Here is a 26,004-nt window from a genome sequence, read left to right as displayed (position 1 = left end):
GGAAAGAAGAAGCAAGCCACACCAGAGCACCTGCCAACCACTCACTTCCTCAACTCTATAGTATTCCAGCAAATTATAAAATTCATTTGGAACTGTACTCCAAGGAAAAAGGACAACAGTCCTGATACAACACAAAAAGGTCCCTAACATTCCCTAAAGAATATGACAAACCACACACATAAATCATAAACAAATGAACAACAAAAGGCAAGAAAAATTTTCAACATTTATTTCACTTCAATAATGAAAAAAGTAGAGAACTGACTGCTACTAGATAAAAATGACAGTACACAAAACACCCAACAGCTGACGGAATTTCAGGCCCTCTGTGCACTTCACCGAGTTCTCCTGTCACTGAAAAGAGAGCAATGGAAAATGTTTGCTTGAAGTATGAAGTGTGTATACCGTACCTTAAAACAAATTCTATTCCGAGTTAACTATTTCAGCAGAGTTGACTGGATTGCCATAAACGGATTCAACTGAACTATTCAACAGTGACACTCCACACTAGGGGTGTCGAGGTCAAATCAATGCTGTCAGTATCATACATACAACTCTCCGAAGCTATTAATTAATCAATACACTATGCATCACCCATCTGTAAAACAGTATTGACATAGATAAAATAAAGATTCTGCCCCTAAGACGCTCGCATGCTGCCGACACAATGCTATTCTCTATATCAAACAAATGAACTACAGCACAAAAACTCAACCTAATGACCAGAAACCATGGTGCTGTTGACAGTGATTGGAAATCTAAAAGGAAAACTGCATACCGGTACAAACAAGTAGGCTACATATTGTCAACATGCTATCATAATGGCCAAAATCAGACTTATGCACAAAATCAAACAGACCCATTGTGAGACAGAATGGCCTTACACTAAGTTTTAAAAAACTAAAAGCACAATGCCCTGAGTTCTTGTCAAAAATGGCATCCAATAATAGCTTTTTTCAATGGAATCATAACCATGGAAAATGATTAGGACCATTGGTGATATGCTTGTTACTTAAACCTAAAGGTACTAAATGGATAAAAAATATTTTAAAAATCTAACACCCCCCCGGTGCAGTGCCACTGACTTTAGGCCATTCCCAAAGGGAGGACATTTCTCGTTCAAGCACAGTAGAATTGTAAATGGGCTGATTCATGTCACGCTCATAACTGTGCCTGATCTACAACAGGGAACTGCTGTTTTTCTTTCTTAATCCTTACTATTGTCATTTTCCTCTACTTCTTTTGTATGTTTGTCACTCTCTTGTGACCTTCTATTTCCGGGGTGCCTTGATAGTTAAGTCTGATTCCCTGTAAAGACTTCTCTGTTGACACCCATCCCTTGGCGCTCATATGACCTTATGCATTTGCGAGCGCCGTAAAACCATCTACTATACTGAATTGATTTCAAGTTTAGAAAGTAATGAAATTTTGGAGACTGATCAACAATGGACCAACAAGGGAAGCAATCCTTTAAAATGACCAAGAATTTGTATTCTATCCCTCGAAAAACAAGAATATCTCATATGCAATTGCCCTCACAGACACAATTTTAAAGATTTTGGCAGCAGGCTGCTTCCAACATATCTGTCACAGAAAATTAGGGCGGAGAGGGATGCAATGCCACAGCAGACCGAGGGAGATACAAAATTGTTGTAATAATTTCTTCAAATAGGAATCGAACACAAATATCCCAATACTGAAGTGCCTAACTACTACGCCACAGACACCCTTTTGTACTTATCAAAATAGTACGTAATACCAGGTTGTAAGGCATCCCAAAATGTAGTTGAACTAAAATTCCTTTACAAAATGTTAACACTCGATGACAAAATAGAGGTAATTTACAGTCAACATAGGTGAGGCAGCAATGTAAATGTAAAACAAAGCCACAAAATGAACTCAACATTACCAGCACACGTCCTGATATCGACCAATGGTATAAAATATAAGCTGAGGAAGTTACTATCATCAACAAGGGCTTGGCTCCAAGGGGCATTTAGACACAAAAAAATCTTATGGGATTTGGCAATACAAGCTATACAGTTGTTTTTTTTAAAACGCAGCGCAATCAATGCAGAATGGCTATCTATCTATACAAAGGATTGTTATGGAAAGCCTGACAGTACTGTGCCACTCTTTCACAATGTTCTTCACTACAGTCAGCACGCACACACACACACACACACATCTTCACTTACCTCAATACTTCACTGCTAGGCATTTACATGTCAAATACACTCTTCAGGGCTAGTTCAGGTTTATCATAACCCATCTCTTCTGGTGTCAGGATGCCAAGCTCTTCCAAGGTGGGTTTGATCTCCTGGTGTATATAAGGCCAGATCTTTGCCTTTTGGGTCCCACATTTCCACTGAAAGAGGAAGTGAAAAATATTTCACTTAGCAGAAATCAATTATAGGAGAAAAACAACAGAACAATGTAGTGCTGTTAACACCTTAAAATAAGACAAAGTGTTTTCACCAGCATACAACTTAAATCAATTCATACAAATACAGTGAGATGTCGTTATAGAGAGGCAACAAAAAAATACTAATGATATATATAAAGGGAAAAAGTGGAACCTGAGCACCATGTCACAATACAGAGGATACGGTTATAGAGAGGCTGCACTGTATATTGATCCAAAAATGGTGCCTTTGATCTTATAAAATTATTTCCAACACTAAAGTAAAGGTTCTCTTATTTCTTTCAGACAAAAGAGCCCAGTGCATAAAATTATGTCTACCTCTGTCAGACCATGATGATGACTCAACAATGTACGAAGGCAGCTTGAAATAGATACCGGAGTAAGTCAATGAAATCCAATCTCAAGTAATGTGGTATCTGATTTCTCGCACAACTTTATCATGGTCAAAGAAAATAACAAAAGCCTGTGTTTGAGCAAATATGCCTTTATATGGTGTGCGTTTAGGCAGAGCCTATTGTATAACAATTGAGTATAATAAAAATCAAGTAACCTATGTATGAGCATGTAGGTTATAGCCATAAATAACAGAACCTCTTCTTTGCCTCTTTTAATTTGAATCTCACCAACCTTAAACACATTACAAACTCAATACAGGGTGGCTGTACCAGTTATGATAAAACAAGTGTAAAGGAAGCAAAAATACCAGAGAACGAAAGTCCTATAACATCCTAAAATGTCAAATAGGCGGCAAGCATTTTTAAATCATTAAAAGAACCATATTCTTGAAGAAGCAAAAAAAAAAAAAAAGAAAAAAAAAAAGGCACCTACCTGTACTGACTCAAGGTACCTCACAGCTAAGGAGTAGTCGTTCAGTCTTCTACAGGCCTTCAGAGCAGCAATGATGATTTTAGGCTCGGGTACCAAGTCCTCACCCTGTGCAAGAAATAGATTTGATACCATGATTACAACTTTTTTAAAGAACTGAGAAGAGCAGAAAGCTGTCATCCCAACAAATACAAGTAGTTCCAAATATACTTGTCACAAACAAAGCAAAAGAAAGATTGAAATAGGGCTCCGATAAACAATCCACCTGCCAAAGTAAAAAAATCAACATGAATTTCCCAGCTCCGGAAAAGGTTAGCGTAATCATTGATTGAATAAAACATCGGTATTATCATTTGGTCATCAAGCTGAATCAATACAGTAAATTTCCCTCCTACATGATGTTTTAACTTCGATCACCAAATAATGGCTAGCCATGCAAAGAAGTAAAGTCTCCTAATCCTTTTTCCACTTTCTGTAGCAAAAGTGGCATCACAAGTCTCCATAAATAATCAAATAATCACTGCTTCCCGTTCTTAATTTGGAAACATTGTCGCAGTCAAATTATCCATAGACCGTGATAGAAAATGGCCATATAAATTTAAATAGTAACATTTAGAAAATCACCAATGAGCAGTGTGCACAACACTCGAAACTGTTTCACATAAATATCCTGTCCACCCTTTTCGGGCCACTGTTATAAGCAGTCACAAGCACTGATTATAATGTAAGCTAACAATTAAACTGGTAGAGTTTTACCACAAAAAAGGTGAAGGGTACACACATAAGTTGGGTTTTAAGACCAACTTTTGGTAGGCTTCAATGTACACCATCTTCTACTACATTCATGTACTATCGATGTGGACATGAAAATCATTAATGGTAAAAGATTACAAGAAAAACTGAAAATCTTGAACTTTTTATTTTTTTATAGTAGAAGGTTTTACGACGCTCGCAACTGCATAAGGTCATATGAGCGCCAAGGGGTGGGTGTCAACAGAGAAGTCTTTACAGGGAATCAGACTTAGTCTGCTCACTTCTCTAGCTTCAACAGCACAAGGTCTGCTTCGACTATCAAGGCACCCCGGAAATAGCAGGTCACAAGAGAGTGACAAACATACAAAAGAAGTAGAGGAAAATGACAATAGTAAGGATTAAGAAAGAAAAAGCAGCAGTTCCCTGTAGTAGACCAGGCAGTTATGAGCGTGACATGAATCAGCCCATCTACTGTGCTTGAACGAGAAATGTCCCTCCGTTGGGAATTGCCCAAAGACACTACAGTTAGTGGCACTGCCCCGCTGGGGGGGGGGGGGGGGGGGGGGGGGGGGGTGAAAATCTTGAAGAAGATCTTAGAAAGAACATATCTCCATTGTTACCCAGTTCCAGACTAAGATTTGACCAAGAGCCAGTAAAATTGCCATTGACAATGTTTTCAGTTCACTTACAGTCAAATCATTCATAGCCTTGCGGATTTCCCAGCCATCAATGTCTGGTCGATCAAAGTACTTCACATATCTGCTGTCGAACTCTTCTTCAGTTTCCACTTTGCCATGTCCATGACGCACAGCAGTGAGGGCTGTTGACAGACAAATAGTAGGTTTTTGTTTGACACGGAAATACAAATCCTGTCATTTAAACTCTAACACTAACAATTTAATAAAAAGTGGAATCCAAAACGCAGAGATCAAAATGGCTTGGAAAAAAATCATCATCAACACAAAAATTCTCTCAAAAACTTAAGAAATTAAAATAAGATTAATTCTTCAGTGCAATCAACAGCTTTGATATTGTATATATAGTTAATGTCACTAAGGGTGCAAGAACCAACTGTGCTCAGCTAGCACTTCCACTGGCTACTTTCATCTGGATGCAGAATTAACAAGACACAAGACCAATATTCTTACTCGTAGAGTTCATTTTCAGTGCTACATCTTTGAATCTGGTTACTGAAAGAGCAGTATCAAATGATACACAAATCATGTGAAAATTAAAATATTCTTCTCCAGTCTGAAAATATAACAACTCATATTATAGTTATAGGCTACATAATTTAGGAACAAATGGAAAGATTTATATTGACCGATTGCTACACACAGGAAAATATACATAATGCTGCTTCCAGTAGAAAACAACCTTTTATTAATCTGAAAGGGTCATGCATGAGAAAAATAACTTTTTCAAAAGTATCTGAAAATACGATTTGAGAATATTACTCTTATTTAGAACCCAAAATACTGTCAAAGTTTTAGTTTTGAAATTTTGATTCATTATTCTCATTGTTTTAAAGAACCCAAGGTGTCTCTGGAAAAAATTGATAGACGAGGTACTGCCACTGCCGCAACTCATCAATTTCGAATTTATTTCCTATTTAATTTGTACAATAACTAAACGTGTTTTGAGGCTAGTCTTCACGGGTATGTAACCGCTGTTCATTATGAGTCCATTGAAGATTGTTGTAATTACATCCCTTATTACTGACTTAAATGTCAATATTATTTCTTGACGACCCGAAGAGCATTTTCAAACTGATAGACCCATGAATCAATGACAGGTGGAATCCAGACTTTTCTAGTGCTAAACCAAGTTATGTAGAGGGTTCAAAGCATAGTAGAAGCAAGTGGGAGGATGTAAGAATTAGTGACCGAACTTAGCAATCCAGACCTAGATTCGGTAGTAGTAACAACATGGGGAGTTTCAGGGGGGCAGGCTCCCCCGTATTTCACTAAAATTTGATGTTTTGAAATAAAGTTTGAGATTTTCTTGAAAACAATTGATTCTGTAGGGTTAATGACTATATGTGATACAGCGTGGTGAAATCAGGCGCTCGTCAAAAGAGTGAAATTGAAGAAACAGACATTTTTCTGTCAGTTTGGCAATTTTTGTTGAATTTTCGATTTTTGGCTCAACACCTTTTATGTCCATATATATAAACACACTTCCATAAGAATTTTACAGAAAAGGTTTTACACTACAGTTCATCACCGACTGCTTGGGCTGAGTGTGTTGCCCGGAGCGCACACGCGTGTTTGTTTAGTAGAGATTTTAAAGCGCTCGCAACTGCATAAGGTCATAGGAGCGCCAAAAGGTGGATGTCAACAGAGAAGTACTTACCGCGAATCAAACTTACTCTGTTTACCTCTCTAGCTTCACCAGAAAAAAGTCTGCTTCGACTATCAAGGCAACTCAGAAATAACGGGTCACAAGAGTGTGACAAACATACAAAAGAAGTAGAGGAAAATGACGATAGTAAGGATTATTAGAAGAAAGAAAAAGCAGCAGTTCCCTGTTGCAGTTCAGGCACAGTTATGAGCATGACATTGATGAATCAGCCCATTTACAATTACAATTCTACTGTGCATAAGAACAGGATATGTTACTGTCTTCCTCTTTGGGAATGGCCTAAAGATACTTCAGTCAGTAGCACCGCCCCGGGGGGTACACATATGTTTGTGTGTGTACAACTTTCAGGGGGTAAATAGTAAATTTAAGGAACAAGAATTACTGAGATTATTTATATTTATTATTATATGTAATATGTTTATAAAAGATAACACAATGCGAAAAAAACCCCAAAAAAACCCCAAACACAGCGAAATCTATTCAACAGTTACTGGCGAGGGAAACCCAAGAGTCTTTGGGGATACCCCGTAAGACGACAAAAATACATGGCGCAAATTTATACGTCATGTGGGCCAATCACAGTGGTGTGCTAGTTGCTCGCTGTAGCTTTATATGTATAGAGCTTGCTGTTGAGCGGGGATGTACAAATGCTATTTATTATTATATATATATATATATGTCTGTTCTGCAGGAAAAAATATGGTAGTTTAGCCCCTAAAACAGACAGAGCATGTGCGTGCAGATCCCCGGTAACCCAGATCCCAAAGTAAAAATCAATCCAGTGTTGGCTAACCTAGTGCAAAATCCCAGTTGTGATTCCATTCACAGTTCGCAATACCCTGCTTCCCTAGCAAGTTACTGGTACAAGGTACAAAGCAACACGACAGTCCCTTCAATGATTGTGGCTTGAGACTGATTCAGTGTTAGATGGCTTGCTCTGTCTGCCACAGAGAATTAGAAATAGTATAATAGTATCAATTGACATAGAGTGAAAGTAGAATTCGTTTGCACTGGAAAGCAAGTATAGTTTGCTCATTGGTCCTTGGACCTAGTCACGGTAAGTGCTGGCCCTCTGAGGAACTCCTCCCCACAACAATAAAGAAGAGACCTAACCCTACCACTATCCTTACCCCTTCCCCAAACCCTAACCTTATATTCTGTTTTATAGTGGTCGCTCATTACAGAATTTCTCTCTTCACAACACAAACATGAAGCCACAGCGAGCACCAAGCACACCTCTGTGAATGGCTCAAATATATAGATGATGTATTTCCATCGATCATCTATTTTTGCCGTCTTCCTGTGCTTCCCTCACCAGTTGACTCCAGTTGACTAGATCTAGCAATGACAATGAAAAATTAAATTTTCATCCGAATTGCTTAAAAATGGGCTTAAATGAAACTAGAGTAAATTCTAAGAACTGTGGTTTTCAAATTTAAAAAATCCATTGATAAATAAAAAAGTTATTGGGATTTTTGTTTGCAAAATGTTGGAGGACCTTCATATAGGAAAAAATCGCCAAAATGTGGGACATGTTTTGATGTATTTTGAGGAAAAACTGTTCATAAGTCAGTAATGAATTGGAGCATATGAATGAAACTTGGCATCTCCATGTGATTTTTAGTGCCAAATCTAGTTCTGGTATCACTTTTTCGTTGTCTTCATTACTTTGGATCTTAAAGACTGATATTTGCGTGAAATTTGTTGAATTGCGTGACATCGTTTTTACCGCGACGCGATCACCCCTTCTAAAACTCAGTAAAGCGCAATCGGGAAAACCCGCGATGTAGTCATCGGTGACCCATTTGGTTATAGGCAGCCAATCACATGCCGCCTAGCGATCACGCGCCTCTTGCATGCCGGCACCTCGCGTTTGGAATGCGCGATTAAGTTTCTAGATCTAGTGTTTTATCAATGGGTGGGTGGTAATTTTAAGTTGGTACGGAAAATCTACTAAACGCAGAGATCTGAAATTTTACAGCAATAAAGAAGACATGTGGGGCGCTTCTGTGGTCGGCGATCAACCCGCTGCTCCGCTTAGTTTTCGAACCGCAGAGGAAATTCTCACAAACACGGCAATATCTCCGGTTCTAGTAATCGTTCGGGATTGTACGCTGGCATGTCGTTAGTTTAACCTTTCCTCTGGTTGGCTGCCGAGTTTCATTTATTTTCGTCCAGGAGTTTTCCCGTAACTAAACTTTGAAGAGAGTCACTTCTGATTCCGAGCGGCCCAAAAAATACCCCTCGCGCGGAGGCCGATTTCCGGCACAAGGCGCAGCGGGTGATTGGCATTGCTACTAGATCTCACCATGGCGGGCCTGATTTGCCGCTTAGCGCGCAATGGGCTACGTCACTAGGTAGGTTTCATTGCCAACTGCTTGGGCTGTGTGTGCGCATGCTTGTGTGTGTGAGTGTACAACTTTGAGGAGAAGGTTAATTTATGAAATGAGAAATGCTGAGATTTGTTAGTTTATAAAAGATAACACAAAAAACAATGCTTTTTCGGTAGTTCCCACCCCCCTTATTTGAGCCTAGATCTACATCTAGATCTATACTTTTGATGCGCGGCGAGCTAAGATATCAAACCTAACAACTGCAAACATCAATATTACGATAAAATTCAGGGGGGCATGCCCTGAAACCCCCTTACTCTTGGGGCCAAAACCAGCAAATAAGAATTATGGGGTGGGAACTACCGAAAAAGCGCAAAAAAAACAAACTTCAAACACCGGGAGATCTCGTCAACTTTTAGTTAGCCTATTGGCAAGGGAAACGCCGGAAGGCGACAAAAATAGAGGGTGGAAAAAATTTCATCTATATTTGGGCTAATCATAGAGGTGTGCAAGATCTAGAATCTAGGTGCTCGCTGCAGCTTCATGTGTTCACAACTGTCATTGATCACGGGCAGTTTGTCTGCAGTGTACTTTGACTTTGACCCGCCTCTCCAAATCCAAGCCCTGTCAAAGTCAAGACCCAGTGAACAAGTTTATCAGAGTTGGTATCGTTGTGATGAAAAGGATAGATCTATTGGTGAGTTTGTTTTTAGACTTGGCCCTACAATTAGTTTCTTTTTTTTTATGACGTGATTTTTTATTAAATTTTAATCAAATGACTCCCCCCAGCCCCAATAATCTCAGTCTTATCAACTTGCTTCCTCCTATCAACTTCACTTGCCGAGCAGCCTAGCAAGCTCGCCTATGAAATAAGTGAAAGGGAGAGCTTAGGCTAATAAGGTCAACAAAAAGCATAAAATACATAATTCACAAATGCTTCACATACCAGATCCTTGAACCTTCAAGCACTGCTTGGCGGCATTTTGAAGAGAAGCAGAAGCTCTTAATGCAACTCGAAACATGTTTGTATCGTGAGCTCGACGTGACTGACCCCAACGTCCTCCTCAAGAGTAACCGGAAGTGGTAGAATTTATGTTAGTGCTTGATGTCATTAAAAAATTAATACTAACGTTCAAGTGAGCGGAACAACACCTTAGTACATTTTACCTATAATTTGTTGTAAAATAAATTTTTTTATGAACAAATGACATTCGTTTTGGTTCTTAGTTTAATTTTTTTTTTAGAATAGACCTTAAATCAAACTACGACCACAAAACGATCAGCCACAAGTTTGAGACATCCGCTTTCGAGGGGACTGTTCCTATTTTTACATTCAATCAATCGAAGGGAGTTAACTCTGCGTAGATGGAGTACTGCTGGTTTTGCTTCAGCTCGACCTTTCGTTTTGATATCAGAGATGTGTACCAACCGAAGGGAAAAGAGTGGATAGATCTGATCTAAAGTTTACAAAAGTCAAACCGATTTATCAGTGAGCTGATAAGACCCAAGCCAGTACCAAACCTTGCTTAGTCTTCAACATAATTTTATAGGCCTAGTCCCATAGTTCTGTAGCCTAACCGCCATCACCTTTGTACTGGCATTACCACCACCGCCACCAACACAGCTCGTCTCAGTGTCGTAATTGAGTGCCGGTAGGCCTAGTGGTAGTGTAATGAACAGCTTTCTCCAGAGAATACCGTTCACATGTGCCGTACGAGCATGCAAACGGCAAGGGCATGAGCTGCTGTACAGAAATATTTGTAAGTTCATATTAGTTAATTAGCTTACGAAGTAAAGTTCCGCCGTAAAACCCTCGGCGCTTTTTCAGTAGTTCCCACCCCGCTATTGTTATTCGCCGGTATTTGCCCCAAGAGAAGGGGGATTTCAGGGGAAGCCCCCCTGACCTAACAAAAATATGCCCCCCTGAATTTTACCACAATATAATGTTTTACAGTTGTTAGGTTTGATGTCCTAGCTCGCCGCGCATCAAACGTATAGATGTAGATTTCTAGATGTAGGTCAGGCTCAAATAAGGGGGGATGGGAACTACCGAAAAAGCACCAAACCCTCTTCTAAAAATTTTTTAAATAAAAAAGTAAAGTTCTAGATGATCTAGATTCTAGAATCTTGATTTTGAGAGAAATTCGACGAATTATCCTTCCATCTGAATGATTTTATGAAATAAAATAATAAATAAACGAAGTGTATACAGATCTGGTAACCAGGAACAAAGTCACGAAGTATACAGACCCGGTACAGGAAATTTTTGTGATTTCTGAAAGTTTCAGAGCCCAGACCCGGTAGAGTGTGTGTATGAGAGAGAGATGAGGGGGATAGAGAAGAGGGGGAAGTGCTGGCAAATAGCCTATCACTGTATCAGATGCCTCAGTTGACAGGAGGGAATGAGAGAAAGTTAGTAGGGGAGAAAGAAAGACATAGACAACAAAGAGAAAGAGAGCAAGGTGAGCGATGTATACCCAGAGGAGAGAGAGAGGCAGAAAAAGAGGGGAGAGAGGCGGACAAATAGAGAGGGTGACTGGTTGATTGAAATCATGACTTTGTTTTTTTTCTTCAAATTGTCTTATTGATTCATCCAACTCCAAAATAGAAGATTAACGATCGTTCATCGAAAAGACATCCGCAATCTTCATTTAGATCTAGGCCTCGAAACTAGATGTATGATTTATAAATGTCTGTCAGTCTAGATCTAGACATGTGTATAGGCTATAGGTCTAGAAGAACCTAGGTCTACCCTGAGCCAAGAGGGCGCTGAAACTTTCCGAAATCACAAAAGATTTCCCTTACCGGGTCTGTATACTTCGTAACTTTTTTCCCGGTTACCGGGTCTGTATACACTCCCTTTTATAAATGGCAGGGGCTATTTGCAACGCCGCATTCTCAACAGCTCCCATGCTATTTGACACCCCCAGTACTAGATCTAGATCTAGTAGCCATCGTTTCTATAATAATAATTATGTGTAGTTCTGCCTGAATTGTGGAAGCTTTCTCAGTTTCTTGATAAATCTTGACTTTTTGTCAATTGCCACCGAGTGAAGCGGTGTCAAGTCTGAAAAACAACACTATCTTTAGCATTATAGTTATACATAATGTGTGTCTAATGGGTCAATTTGTTCTCAACTAATTTCATTGGACGAGCATCTAGTCTAGAGCTACGGTACCAACTTGGCGTGTTTTCAAAGAGACATAAGCCTAGATCTAGGCTAGCCTTAGCCTACACTTTGGTGTAGAACCAACACAGGCAATTCTAGAAGTAGAAGGTCACAAACGCACTCAAACTCAAGCAGAAATTCAAGTTATATCGGGGAACCTAAATCGGGGGACGGGGGTCAGGAAAAGACACACACACACACACACACATACACACACACACACACACAGAAGGACAGAGAGGCGAACGCACAACAACGCGAGCACTCGAGCACTAGGGCTGGGCCACGAGCGCGAGAACGGAACTGAATCGCCACTCTTTCCTGCGGAACGCGATTCACGATTCACTTCAGCGGAACGTGGAACAGTATCGCCAAACGATTCCCGATTTACTCCCCTGTCGCTGTCACCACCTTGTGGCTTGTTTAACCTACTGCTGAGTCGAGTCACGAGCGCAAGAATGGAACGGAACACTTAGTATGGCTCCCCTTATTTTACAAAAGATGGTATAGTCCAACCCCCCTATTAAAACAAAATGAACGGGGTCCAACCAATAGACAGAAGGAATTTTTTGGAGCCATTGTTTTAGCGAATGGTGGGGTTGGGGGGGGGGGGATTTATGGGGGGTCACTAATTGAGGTCAGTTGATAGAGCAGCGCAACAAAGGGTGTGGGGCGGAGAGGATGGCGGAACATCAAGAGTGGGACTCGCGCTCGTCAAGACGCGTTGATATGACACTGTTCCGTTTCAGTCAGTGTTCCGCCACAGCTCCACGAGCGCTCGCGTACTCCCGATTCATTGAAGCCGACTGAATCGCGAATCGCCACTCTCAAATTTGACGAGCAGGATCCAGCCCTGTCGAGCACAATAAGCTAGATCTAACCCACCAACGCAAAAGAGCTCCAATTTACTCTGTGGCAATTGACAAAAAGTCAATTTTTGTCAATTGCCACCGCGTCACTCGGTGGCAATTAACACTACCTTATCATTATTAGTTTATGAAATATATAAGATGTTTTTATACAAGATAATAGGCCTAATTACCTAGTAGTGTAATATTATACTTGTAAAGAAACGTACTTGTGGAGATAAAGGGGGGCTTGCCCCCAACTTTAAAAAAATCAGTTCTAGTGCTTCTGCACCCATGTGGGATTGAAAGAACAATTTTTACCTCCGTCTGTTTCATTTTTGTACAAGTACAAGACTTATTACTTTTTGAACAGTTGAGAGCATTGGAAACAGATGAGAATGGCATTCAGTTTGCCACAGATTTGAGTCTGCAGTGGACTAGCTTCTATCCAGTAGTTTCCAGATCATATTATTTTTTCAAATAACTTATGTTTCATCTGCGTGTCCCATGTGCTATTATTCACTGCATTAAAATTACATCAAGGTTTGAATCATCCTGTAATTGACTATGATTGACTCCCACAGAAGAAGTCTCTCTCTCTCTCTCTCTCTCTCTTTCTCTCTCTCTCTCTCTCTCTCTCTCTCTCTCTCTCTCTCTCCCTCCCTCCCTCCCTCCCTCCCTCCCTCCCTCCCTCCCTCCCTCTCTCTCTTCCTCTCTCTCTCTCACTCTCTGTCTCTGTCTCTCTCTCTCTCTCTCTCTCTCTCTCTCTCTCTCTCTCTCTCTCTCTCTCTCTCTCTCTCTCTCTCACACACACTCTCTCTCTCTCATACACACACACACACACATATTTCTATAATATATTATAAAGCACAACTGACATCTCTGTATGCTGTAAAAATCGTTTCTAAAATCTCTTTTTTTTTCCTGTGCTGTTTCAGGTACTTCTGCAGTTCTTGAGGGAGGCTACAAGAGATATGACAGAAGTAAAGACTCTGTTCGACAGGCAGATGAATCATATGATAGCCACTTAGTTCCAAAAGACAAAGAACCTCTTACCTATGACAAAACTTATGGGTATGTGCATATGTGAATTTAAAAATCATTTCATGTCCACAGGCTAGATTGTACTGACGCCAGATAATCCTATATCACAGAATGGTGAGGGTGCAATTGTGCAGAAATCTTAAGGATGAAAAATATGTGTTATGATTTATTAACCAATTTGTATTTATAGGGAATCTGTCTTAGACATTTTGTGCCGATTGACTAAGTTGGAGCGTTCACAAAGCTTTAAAATTCAACCTGTTATAGTGGAACTCGAATTCAACAGAAAGTTAAATTCAGCTAAAGAAATTGATGTCTCCATCGTGAGTGAAACGAATAGATTTATTATTGTGCACATCACAGATCAGAGTTTAACTCCCAAAAAGAGGAGCATGTAAGGTCAGTTTGAATATATAACAATACAATAGCATTATAAGAGACAAAATTTCACTTGGTTTGACTTAGGGCCTATTTGTTTTAATTTCATTTGTTTAAAAGAAGCAAAGTGTGTTCTCCATATTCATTATCGTGAATTTATTTTTAGAAAATGACATGACATACTATGAATGAAGAAGGAGTATAAAAATTCTGTTTTTCATCAAAATCCTTTATAGCTATACATTTTCGGAAAGCTTATACTGAAAAGTCTTATATTCACTGGAGATAAACTGAGGGAATAGGGACACATTTGCAAACAAAATACAATCTGACATTCATTGTCAATTATAGAAAGTCAAGGTCACCGAAACATTTATTCTTTTAACCCTCAGTAATGTAAAAATATTCTTCAACTCATAGGTTTTTGGAAAATGTATAGTTATCTGTACCTCATTTGCTGTCTTCTTTTGCTATTCGTTATTTTCTTATCCTTACTCTAAAAACCTTGAATAAGCCTTGACACCACAGCACATTGTATTGGGCGCTTGGAAGGTTAAGTTTGAATTTCCCTCTATATTATGGGTGGTACAAATGCTTTGGTTGCAGAATTTCTTTTAGTTCACTCCACACTCCGGTCTCCATGTGCAATGCAAAAAGAACATTAAGGTCTATTAACCCTATCCTAATTTGACAATTCATTGTCCTAGAATGAGCAGATGTTCACAAGAAAATTAGTAGACTATATGATGTAAAGTCCAAATTTTGAGCCCACAAAAGGCTCTCAGGGCCCATGAGCTATATATTTTCTGTAAAGTAATTGGAGAAAATGTAGTTAATGAAGGTGATTATAAAAGCAATGACCTTGATCCTCAAGCTCTTCATAAGAATATCAGTTGTTGTTCTTTTTTTTGGGGGGGGGGGGGAGTTTGTAATTTGCCAAGCTCTTTCATAATGGAATCAGCACATAACAGTTAACAATGACACTTTTCTAGGATTGAAAGAATTGGGCCGAAAAATCAGCTAATGTAGTCTAGAGTTACAAACAGCATGCTGAAAAATCAGCCCTTTATGAGAGTTAAGGTTAAGAACAAAAAACACTTGTGAAAATATGATTACAAAGATCAGCTTCCATCCAGGGTAGTTTTGACATTGTATTAGGAATGTTGAGTCATTGATTATTTGTACCCCTTTCCACCCAATCCCACTGCAAACTACAACTGCCAAAACATTTACAAACCTTTTCAGAACCAAAACATTTTTAGCCCAGCCATTGACAGCCCCAAGCCTGTACAGATGCATAGGGAAAATATTCGATATTGTGGACTATAGTAGCCCATCAAGTCAAACAGCTGTCAGTGGTTCCAATGGTAGCCTGTGAAGAAGAAAAGAAATTATTATCACAGTAGACCATCAAGCACTAATCTTTGTATATTTTTTTCTCGTCTGCAGCACGACTTCATTTCCTACAACTGAAACCCACAATCAGCACTTCAACGGTATTAGATACCTGGATATACCAGTTGTTCACATCAAGTCTACAAGCAACAATACTATAATTTCTGCCACAGATGGACAGACAGGTTTGTGCATTGGATTTAAGATTGGGTTGTAGATCTCCTCACTGACAAGTTCATTGCGATAATCTATTCCTTTTTTTTCTCCCATGTTCCCATTATTGATTTAAAAGATGAACATCTTTAAGTAGGATTTCTTCCTATGGTTAAAAATTCTTAGATAAATTGTAGCAGAAATGTTTGCTATTTTGGAACCAAGAAAAGGAATGTGTGTGTATAAATAATTTTTTACACGAGTTATGATGGTTGATCTTGATTTATCCTACGAGTGAAATTGACAAGTTGTTATCACGAGCTACAACAAGTGATTACGACTGACAATTTCACAAGTAGGATAAATCATGGTCTACTTCAATAACGAGTGTAATAAATTTTTTATACCATACTGATATCAGCTGGCGAAATAGATCCAGACCAACAAAGTTCAAATGACCAGCCAATTGAACAAGAAGATCCTTTGAAGAGTCTCTCATGAGAACAAAATGTTCATGGCCATCTGAGTCAGAGTATGGATTGGAAAAAATCTGGATTGTTTTCCTTTATTTTTTGCCACGCTTATTTGCATGTTGTGCGATTCGTATGCCACACTTCGCGAAATAAACCCCAAACACAACAATAACAACGTAAGCATAGGCAAAGCAAGCTGAAGAAAAATTAAGAAACTGCATTTATTGTTATGACATGTTGCTGTGAGAATAGAGATAACTTTCATTTTAAACTTTGCAACCAAAGCAAACCAAAGGCTGGAAGTCGTTTGCTAGTATAGGCCCTTGGCTTAGACATGCTTACAATGCTTGGATTGCACTAAAAATGCTTCCCCGCATTCTGACGTAATCCCGGTTCACTATGGCGCACACCATTTGACTCAATTTGGAACAAGATTAAGGGCAATGTAGAGAGTTATACCTACTCTCTACTATAGGGACGTGGGAGATTGGTGTTTGGTACTTCATTTGTGCGCCAATGGTGAGTGGGCCTCGCAGCAAAGTTTTTACAGAGGGCAAAAAGCGACTGCCATAACATTGCAGGGTCTAGGAATATTATGATTCAAGTCTATACTTTCCTTACAAAAGCTTAAAAGGCGAATATAGTGCACACAGTAAATTTTGCAAATTTTTATATTTCACATGTGAGATATCAGCTTAGCCTATATTACACGGGTGAAGGATTTATTTTACCGGAAGTGCATTGCTAAAACAACTCCAGGTATGGAGTAAATGTATATGTATATCGAAAGTCTGAAAAATGCATACATACAAAATTTATTTCCATGCAAATGGTTGGTTTACAGTTTAGCTTTATGTTTGGGAATTCAGTAATCTTCTAATTATTTTTAATTAACTTCTTTCTTTTCAGGACAAGTATTTGCTATACAGTCAGCAGTAAGTTAACTTTCAGTGGCATGATAAGATATTTGTTTTATGCTTTAAAGAAAAGGAGCTGTCAAAACCTGTATTTTGCAGGAATTATGTTCTTGTGCTTTAGGTTACTTGTAGAACTTGCATCTGGTACTGAAAGCTTCGAAATAGTAGGGAATGAAATTAGACTGCTGTTCCTGAACTCATCAAGGGAAGAATTAGACAAGGAATAGTTTACGGTCTTTCCAGTAAAAGAAATATTCTTTTGATTGGAGGTAGTCATATTAAAGCATTAATGCATCTTTTACCTTTATAGTTCTAGCTAGACCATACATTTTTTTTTAGCTTTAGTTACTGGCTTGTGTAATGTGATGGTCAGTTTGCAATATTATATGTCCACATGTCTGAGAAGATCCATAATTTTTCCTTCGCTTTGATATATTTTGAAAGTCCTGCTACTTTTTGTATGAATAAGTTCTTGCCTTTGGTGTTGTATACACATTATGGTAAATCCATGAAAGTTATACAAGCACTCGAAATATGTTAATGAACTGAGGCACATTTTCATTCCTTATCTGAACATGTAAAGTGTTATTTTTAATGTACTTTCTTTTTAACCTTTAAAAATAAAGGGTTTTTATATTCTATGTATGAAGTGAATTGCTATTTCTTTAGTGAATGGAACCTACCAGTAACATAATTTCCATTCTTAGGGGACTGTTGGTTTCCGGAATGCCAGGAAAGGAACAAATGTAGCAGCCCAAGCAGCAGCCATTGCTTTAGCTGGGGTAAGATGCGCTCCAAAATTTTGTTTTTTATTTTGACTCTTTCATTATCTGTATGACAAGCACTCTATTTAGTGAAAATGCTAAGTAATTAGCACAGTAGTAGTCTCCACCTAAAGGCATAGTGCTTGGGAAAACTCCTGAGTGTGTGTATTAATCGGAGCTGTGTTTACCTGAACATGTGTAAAGGAGGAAAAATACACAAGTCTCATTTCCTTGATGTTTAGTGAGCTCCTGGGGGAGGGGGGGGGGCTTTCACTGATAGTGCGACAAAGCGTGACTGTTTTGTAAAGGATTCCCCAATCAATGCTATGACTACAAAAACGTTAAATGACTGGAGGAAAAATGCAGAAAGACCGACTCACTGTACTGATGTGGACTAACATGTCGGAAACAGATAAGAGGAAACTGGTGCTGATTGTCATTATTATTCTGACATGTTAAGGGGTTAAGGGTGTACCGAACCTATTGAAGTTAATATATTATGTCTTTGTTTGTGTGAGAGCCTAGAAGTTTCAATGCTAATTTTGTGCTTAAACTTTTTGTTCCATGTTTTCCTCTTTGTCGATTTTGTACCCTGGAAGGAACCAGTCGTAAGATTTTATTAACAACTGATTTGTAACAGCGACCTGTTAAAGGAGGACTGTCTTCCAAATATTGATTATGCAGGCAAGAATTACAGTGAAATTGTGTATGTTGATGTCTGGGGGAAAATGTTAAAATGACACTCAAATTATTTTATCTGTTACCTCACTTGTTTCACTACGCAAGTCTCTTGCTTGGAGATATTTGCAATATGTTAGATTTTCGAAGGACATTGATTTATTTAATTTCACAAGAGTTAAATACCATATTTAAAGTCAACTGAATTATAGTTTTCTTCTTATTGGGCATGTGGCAAGGAGAAGACAGTTTATCCGATGTATTTACGGCATAAGAAAATCACTATTTTATGATCTGTTGCAGGATGTCCAGAGAAAGGATGTAAAAACTGTCAGAGTGTGCCTGAAAGGAATTGGCCCAGGAAGACTGGTGTGTAATACTTTTTTACCCTTTATTTTTCCTTCCACAATAGAAGATATGTGAGCAGGTGGTTGGCAGGTGCTCTGATTTTGTTTGCTCCTTCTTTCGTATCAAACATCTATCGTCCTTATCTCTCCTCTTTCTTTTTTTTGTGTTTGTTGCTCTCTTGTAACGCCTCTCACCTTCGGTACTTTTATGATGTTATTGAGTTGCAAGTGCCGTGAAACTCGCACTAAAGCGAAAAAGAACATGTGTGGCATCGTGGTGAAATCAAGGGTTCTTCAAAATAATGAAATGATAGAAACTAACATTTTTCTGCCCTTTAGGCAAAAATTTTTATTCAGCATCTTTTATATCCATTTTAAATCACAGTTATGTGAGGAATTTACCAAAAAGCGTTGATGACAGGCACAGCAAATGTAAATTTGCAGTTTCGAAAAACACTCAAGCTTTGGAGGTTGCCAAACTTTGGCGGCTACTTTCTCACAAAGTTATCCTCTGACACCTCCTTCAAAGGCAGATATCTCAATCTCTGTTAAAGGTAAATGGGTTGGGTTTTTTTTCATCTAAAGCAAGAAAAATGAACAAACTTTAAGGTGCCTAGAAATTGAGGAGCACCAGATTTCACCATGTTGCGACAATATTTTGTCCACCTCTTTCTGTTTGTTTTGCTGTTGACTTTGTCCATCCAGCATCCTTTAGGCAGTTGGCCAAATACTGTGTTGTAGATGGTGGAGCTAGAACAGAACAGAGACAAGTGGTCAGACCGTCTTGGTTACCTATACCCAATGCCAGGGGGAAACAAGCAGAGAGGGTGCTACGTTAGTATTGTGTTGCTCTATGGAGCGGGTGGTTTTGGTTTGAATCCCAGGCTAGGCATTCTTGAACTTGGGTCGTTTTGTGGAGTTTTGAAGGCCCTCAACCCATTTGGCTCATTCCTATTGGAGAATGAAGCTAAAGTTGGAGGTCCTGCTTCTTAAATGACCTAGCAGTGTTGGTAAGAGCGTTAAATTCTTACACTTATTTACACTAGATCTGCCGTAAGCTGACAAAACGCTTTTTTTTTTTGCATTTTGGCGCCAAAATTTTTATTTGTTAAATCAAAGTGAAACTGTGACTAGTTTTTGAATAAATTCCAATTTCGTTAGGCTACACTAACAAAAAAAACTCCTTTTCTCGAAACTGCTGTGAAGAAAAAAAAAAGGCGTTTTGTCAACCCACGGCAGAGATGTGGAGAGAGATTCTAGGAATTTTACTAAGTTGTCATTCCCTACTACAGGGATGGAAGACAGAAGTTGTTGCCAAAGGATTTGTGTATTTGGGCACTGATAGAGCAGGTTTTAAGACAGTTATATTATGCTCGGGAGCCCACCTCCCAAATGATGTAAGTGTTGTCAATTGGGACTTTAAAAATACCTTCATAGAAATATTTAAAAATCAGTTGTGCAAGGGTAAGAACAAAACAGGCTCGGTAGTGTGATTTGTAGGGAGTCGCAGGGTAGTTATGTGGAAAAAGAATTCTGCTTGATTTTATTGCTTTTGAGGGATTTAGTTTGAAATTTTTGGGGTAATCTTGTTTGGTGACCACACATGTGACGGCTGTGGCAAATTCAGACCTGTCATGTAGACTTGAATGTGAGTCCTCACAAAATTAAAGGCTCAGGGAGGCTGGCCAGCTTTGAGGTCACCAGGTTAATGTCTGACAATACCAGATATTTTGTCGCGGGGCCAAGTTTGTATGAGAAAGGGATCTAACAAGTTGGTGCCTTGCGCCGTGTGTAGTGTGTACCTCTGGGCTGCCAGTTCACTGGTGGTGTGTTGGGGCAAGTTTACATTATTTTAAAGGACCAAACAACTCAGACAGTCGATGGATAGCGATGTAAAAGTGCTACAAATACGATGGAAAAATCTGTCAGTAACCAATCCTGGGGATATGAAGGGGATGAAATAACAAGGTTTGACTGTATTTTACAGTTGCTGTTACTTTTAGTTTGCTTTCTTTTTTGTTTTATCCACAGCCTGCCCTGAAGGCAATTCAAATGTCCGGCATCAATGTGGCGTCCATCACAGATACAACACCCCTCCCTCATAATGGAAACCGACCAAAGAAAGCAAGACGACTTTAAGAGGGAACAATTTGTCATTATTCTTAATACTTTTATGGTCTGTGTGTAGGCTGTGAATGAATCGAAGAGGTTTTCACAGAAATAAAGAGAGTGGTTAAATCTTTATTACTGAGTTTTACGCTTTTGTCACACCATGTTTTTGTTTGTTTTAATTATTTTAAGCCGAGCAGAAATGATTCTGTGTCAGCCTATGAATATTATGCACCGAGTGTTGTTTTAGACTCACTTGCAGTCATGCACACTCTTTCAGACAAGCATTTTTTCAGTCAATTTATATTCAATAGGCTCCTTTTTTTTCCTTTGCTGCAGCTGTGATGGCAAAGTTCAGTTTTAATAGAAAAAAAAAATGTTAATGTAGTTTTTTTTATGCCTCCGTTGACACAATTTAAGTTTCAATTGATTATCTGCTAGAAATGAGCATATCTTGCCAGAGCAAATGCATGTGCTGGCCTTTCTCTTTGTTTTCTATTTTTAGTCTAATCCTTCTTTTCAAAGTTGCTGTTCTGATGACCTTTCTTCTCAGTGACTGCCCACAGCTCATACAGTTCAGACTAGTAATAGAAAGTCTTCAACTTCAAGCAGTCTTTTCTCCAAGCAAATTTTTACTTACCAGGTCCAAATTAAGGGTCATTGTTGCTAGGTTTCCTGAAACATTCAGTTAATTGGCAAGAGGCACAATCCCAGGATTAGACAAAACCTTGAACTTGTGGCACTTTCTGCATCCTTTTCCAAATTAATCTTCCGTCACAGTTAAGCATTATATTCTAAGAATTTTGCAGTGGAGTCAAAATTGGAGAAAAGTGGCTGTCTCACTTAGTCAAACTTAGTGGCATGTTAATGTAAAAAAGACACATGGTGGGAAGTGGCCATTTGTACAGGTGATTTTCTTATATAGGTGGCCGTTAAAACGGGTCCGACTAATTTTAGACAGACTGTCTGAGAATGCTGTCTTTGAGGGTGGTACTGCTATTGTAATTTGGCTCTTGTTTTGGTAGGACTGTAAGTGTAAGTCTATGAATCTGACACATTAATTTTAATTAATGTAATTTATTGCACTTACATATCATAAGGATGCAAAATTCCCTTGCTTTTTACAAACCTTTGTCTCTCTCGTCAGCTAGGCATCTTACATGACAATGTTTTTAGCATTTTGGGCTTTGTTGGACTTCTTACTTTTCTGCAAGCACAAATGGTGTGTTTAACTTGTGATATTCCAAGAATTGTCTCCAATAGCAGACAAGTTCTGCAAACAGTAGCCTAAGGTTGACAGATCCAGATTCTAGATCTTTTAGAGGCCTTTACCATTATTTCTGAGTTATTTATGACTGGAAACACAGGCCTCAGCTAAATAGATGCCAGTATTGAGACAAAAACTGCTGTGGAATCCGGTGCTCGTCAATGTTGGGGCAAATGGAGTTATTGATATCATTTTGAAGTTCGTGCATTAGTCTTGCTTTTGATGAAAATAATGTCCCATCTATTTTGAATAGAAGTATATAGTAAAGGGATATTTGCGATTGTAGGGGGAGGGCTGCTGTCAAAAAAAAAATTATAAAGAGAAGCCACTCAAGTTTGGTGACTTCCAAAGCTTGAGACTCCTTGGAAATGACAAATTTGCACTATTTGTGCATTTGATCAATGTTTTTCTGTAAAATCCACACTGAAATGTGATTTTAGATGGACATAAAAGCTGTTGAGCTAAAATTTGGTTTTTTAAATCGGTAAGAATTCATAATTTTGACGAGCGCCTGATTTCATGATTTCATCACGATGCCACACATAGGTCACAGGTGAGCATAGCTTAAGCAGAAAGACGGTAACTGTAATGTTGACCTTGTATCACTAGTATCAGGCTATATTTTGAAAATCATTCCTGTTTCCCCCATCATGTACACCTTTGCAGGTGGTTTGCGGGTAGGGTAGTCTGGTCCGGTTTGCTCCTTTTTCCCTATCTAAGATCTATCGTTCTGATCTCACCTCTTTTTTTTTGCGTTTGTTACCTTCTTGTAACACCTTTAATCTTCAGCACTAAAATGACCCTATTGTGTTGCAAAAGCCGTAAAAGTCTTACTTAAACTAAAAGTACACCAAGACCATAGTGCAGTCAAAAATTTGTGGCACAGATTATCCTCAAATATATCTTTAACTTTAATAGGTGAATCAATGTCACTCATGCTTTGCACAGCAGTTTGTATCAATTTGTCTTAACGCATACGCATAGGGCCTACGTCACAGCTCGCCAATGACACTTTTTAGAGGCAAACATGTTACAGTGGAGTCCACATATAACGAGTCCTGAAACAACGAGAAGTCTGTTATAAAGACACTGTTCTAAAACCCCGTTTTTTCCCTTCTTTATCTTTGTAAATAAAATACTACTATAGCGCTATCGGACAACCAGGGGAGTCGGTTATAACGGAATATTGCTGCTGCTGTGCACAGCGCACAAGCCAGTTATATACATATACACCTCGCCAGTTGAGAAACTTGTAGGTGATCTAGCGAAACCTAAGATCTCACATCAACTCCTTGAGCTACACAAAGAATAGGAGAGCCCACGTTTGCCAACAATGAAGGTCCGAGCGAATGAGTGGGGAGGGTGCGGTAAGCGCAAACAAGCAGAACTCATCGTGTGATAGGCCAGCCTAGTCTAGATTATCTAGGCCTACCACTACCCATGCCCTCACTTCTCCGATGCGGGGATAGAGAGGTCACAATGCTGTGATGGATGGAGTGAATGTGTAGTAACGTGCACAAGCAGACGAAACACACCACTGTGTGTGATGGGGTGGGGGACAAAACAGCGGGCGAGTTAGCACAGAGCGCATTCTTTCTGATCGCCAGCGCCGTGCTGTCAACATCGCTAGCGCTTGAGAAAGAAACCTGATTTGATTTTTGATCAAGTAAGACCTAGAGGTCTTGTTGAACAATGTCATCATCAGGGGAAATAACAAAAAGAAATAAAAAGAACACCAAACTGATAGATTAGGCCTACTTCATTATTTCCATTCAATTTATTACTGGATTCCTTATAACGAGAATCCTGGTATAACGGACATTTCGCACCGGTCCCCTACCTCTCGTTATAACAGGATTCCACTATACAAGAAATTAATTTTATAGTGAACACTTTATTGCACTAGAGTTTCTAAAAATGCATTCAATAAGCATAATATCGCGATCAGAAAGAAAATGATGGACTTACTTTTAAAAGCAATACATGTAATGCCCCAGCCTTAAACCTTTTAAAATCTGTAGAAACCACCGCTTCGATTTTGATTAAGTGCCGTCTAAAATTTGTGGCGCGACTTATTGTCAAATATCTCATCTACTATTGAACATAAACTCTCCAGCTTTTTCATAGTGACTTGTGTCAATCTGTCTTAACATATCAATATTTTTGTAAACACCTATTAGCTCTATTCTAGAAAATTCCTTAATAAATACAAATAAAAATCCCAAAGGGGGGTTTCTACTGATTTTAAAAGGTTTACAGCTGGGACAATATCGATTTTAAAAGAAAGTCCGTCATTTTTTTTTTTCTAATCGCGAGATTATCTTTATTGAACGCATGTTTTGAGAAATCTTAGTCCCAAAAAGTCTTCACTAGAAAATTAATTTCTTGTAACTAGTTTTGCCACTTAAGAGTTGTCACTAGTGAGCTGTGACGTAAGTCGTAGTATGCGTATGCAGAATGTGCGTGAGAAGCGGGAAGTGCTGTGAAGAATTCCATTTTCTGCGTGAAAGAGATTTGTAGTATTTTAATGAAGAAAAGTTTTTTTTAAATCTCAACTGTTGTGGAAAAATATGATTAAGTTTAAACAAATTTATACAAAGTGCTGTACAAAGTATGAGTGACAATGAGTCAACCGTTAAAAAGATATAATCAATGATCACAGAATTTTGGGGGTCAAATGACAACGAAAAGGATACCTGCCCTATTGAACGATCGTCAGCAAACAAACCCACTAGATTAAAAATGGTAAATAGCATTTTTGTAGCCTGCATATAGTATAGCGCTAAACCCGCGCAACAGCAAACTCAATGGGTTTTACAATTTTCCTGTATATTATTACTGGTTAACAGACCTGATAGCATTCTGGAACAATCTCAACTTCTAAGTTGGCTACTAGATATGACTGCCCTCCATAATAATAATATAGTAGCGTCCAAAAGAAACTTGACAATGTAATCACCCAACCATCGTGTTTTAGCCCAGCACTACATACTCACGCAGCGACCAATTCAAAGCTAAATAAATTCTGCATCAGTTGACACACTAATATTTCATTTGTGTTAAGAGACGCCCGAGATATGGTCACTCTAAGTTGACTTTAAAATGTAAAAAAAAATCATGCTTGGCAAGACTGCGAAATCAAAGAAATGTAAAACTGTGTTTGCGCGTGTATTGAGGTGCATCAACATTGGTGGAATGGACACGTACTAAATATCAAATGAAAAGAGGATATTATTGTCTCTGTAATTAACAGCATCTTCTGATATTTTCAAACAGATTAGAATATCATGCAAAACCTGGACTTAACATTACATGTGCTCATTAGAATGATTTTGTTTTTGTTTGGGAGCTATCGGTTTTGTGTTCTACCTTTTTTGCGCATGGACAATGTAAGATTTTGGACAAATTATGTCAGTGAGGAACAGAAGTAAAAAAAACCTGTCATGGCTTTTGGGTGGTCCGGGGTGGAATGAACAAAACCGCCCTCGTGAGAATTACCGAGTCGCTTTGTTTAGTGGACTACATCGTGCAAGTGCTGGAACGTCATGTCTTGCCCTTATTTTCGTCATGTGGTCATTCTAGTAGACATTTGCATGCTTGCAAAGCACTCTCGCACAGGGCCAATGCCACTAGAAAATTCTTGGAAAACCAAATCATACCAACGTTGGAGTGGCCACCAGTAAATTAGCCCCGATATGAATCCTACAGGTTTGAGAAGTCCTATGGCAGAGCAGCTAAAGAAATGCAACTTTGCTCCCAAT

At 38.8% G+C, this 26,004-nt stretch overlaps 2 protein-coding genes across 2 annotated transcripts; one reads left to right on the top strand and one right to left on the bottom strand.

Moving 5' to 3' along the window:
- Positions 1-212: 212 nt before the first annotated feature.
- LOC101852240 (cytochrome c oxidase subunit 5A, mitochondrial) lies at positions 213-9,941 on the bottom strand. The gene is made up of 5 exons (XM_005097464.2): positions 9,647-9,941; positions 4,693-4,823; positions 3,254-3,358; positions 2,199-2,368; positions 213-354 (listed from the first exon to the last, which is right to left on the bottom strand). Exons 1-4 carry the CDS (start codon positions 9,720-9,722, stop codon positions 2,222-2,224), a joined length of 459 nt encoding a protein of 152 aa, XP_005097521.1. The 5' UTR covers positions 9,723-9,941; the 3' UTR covers positions 213-354; positions 2,199-2,221.
- A 96-nt stretch (positions 9,942-10,037) lies between these two features.
- Positions 10,038-21,114, top strand: LOC101852471 (30S ribosomal protein S11). The gene is made up of 7 exons (XM_005097465.3): positions 10,038-10,460; positions 13,657-13,792; positions 15,590-15,720; positions 17,071-17,096; positions 17,786-17,860; positions 18,824-18,889; positions 20,899-21,114. The coding sequence occupies exons 1-7, from the start codon at positions 10,373-10,375 to the stop codon at positions 21,004-21,006; spliced, it is 630 nt and encodes a 209-aa protein (XP_005097522.1). The 5' UTR covers positions 10,038-10,372; the 3' UTR covers positions 21,007-21,114.
- The last annotated feature ends 4,890 nt before the right edge of the window (positions 21,115-26,004 follow it).

The sequence above is a fragment of the Aplysia californica genome, unplaced genomic scaffold, assembly GCF_000002075.1.
Source record: "Aplysia californica isolate F4 #8 unplaced genomic scaffold, AplCal3.0 scaffold00155, whole genome shotgun sequence".
Taxonomy (NCBI): domain Eukaryota; kingdom Metazoa; phylum Mollusca; class Gastropoda; order Aplysiida; family Aplysiidae; genus Aplysia; species Aplysia californica.
This window is presented reverse-complemented; position numbering and strand designations above follow the sequence as displayed.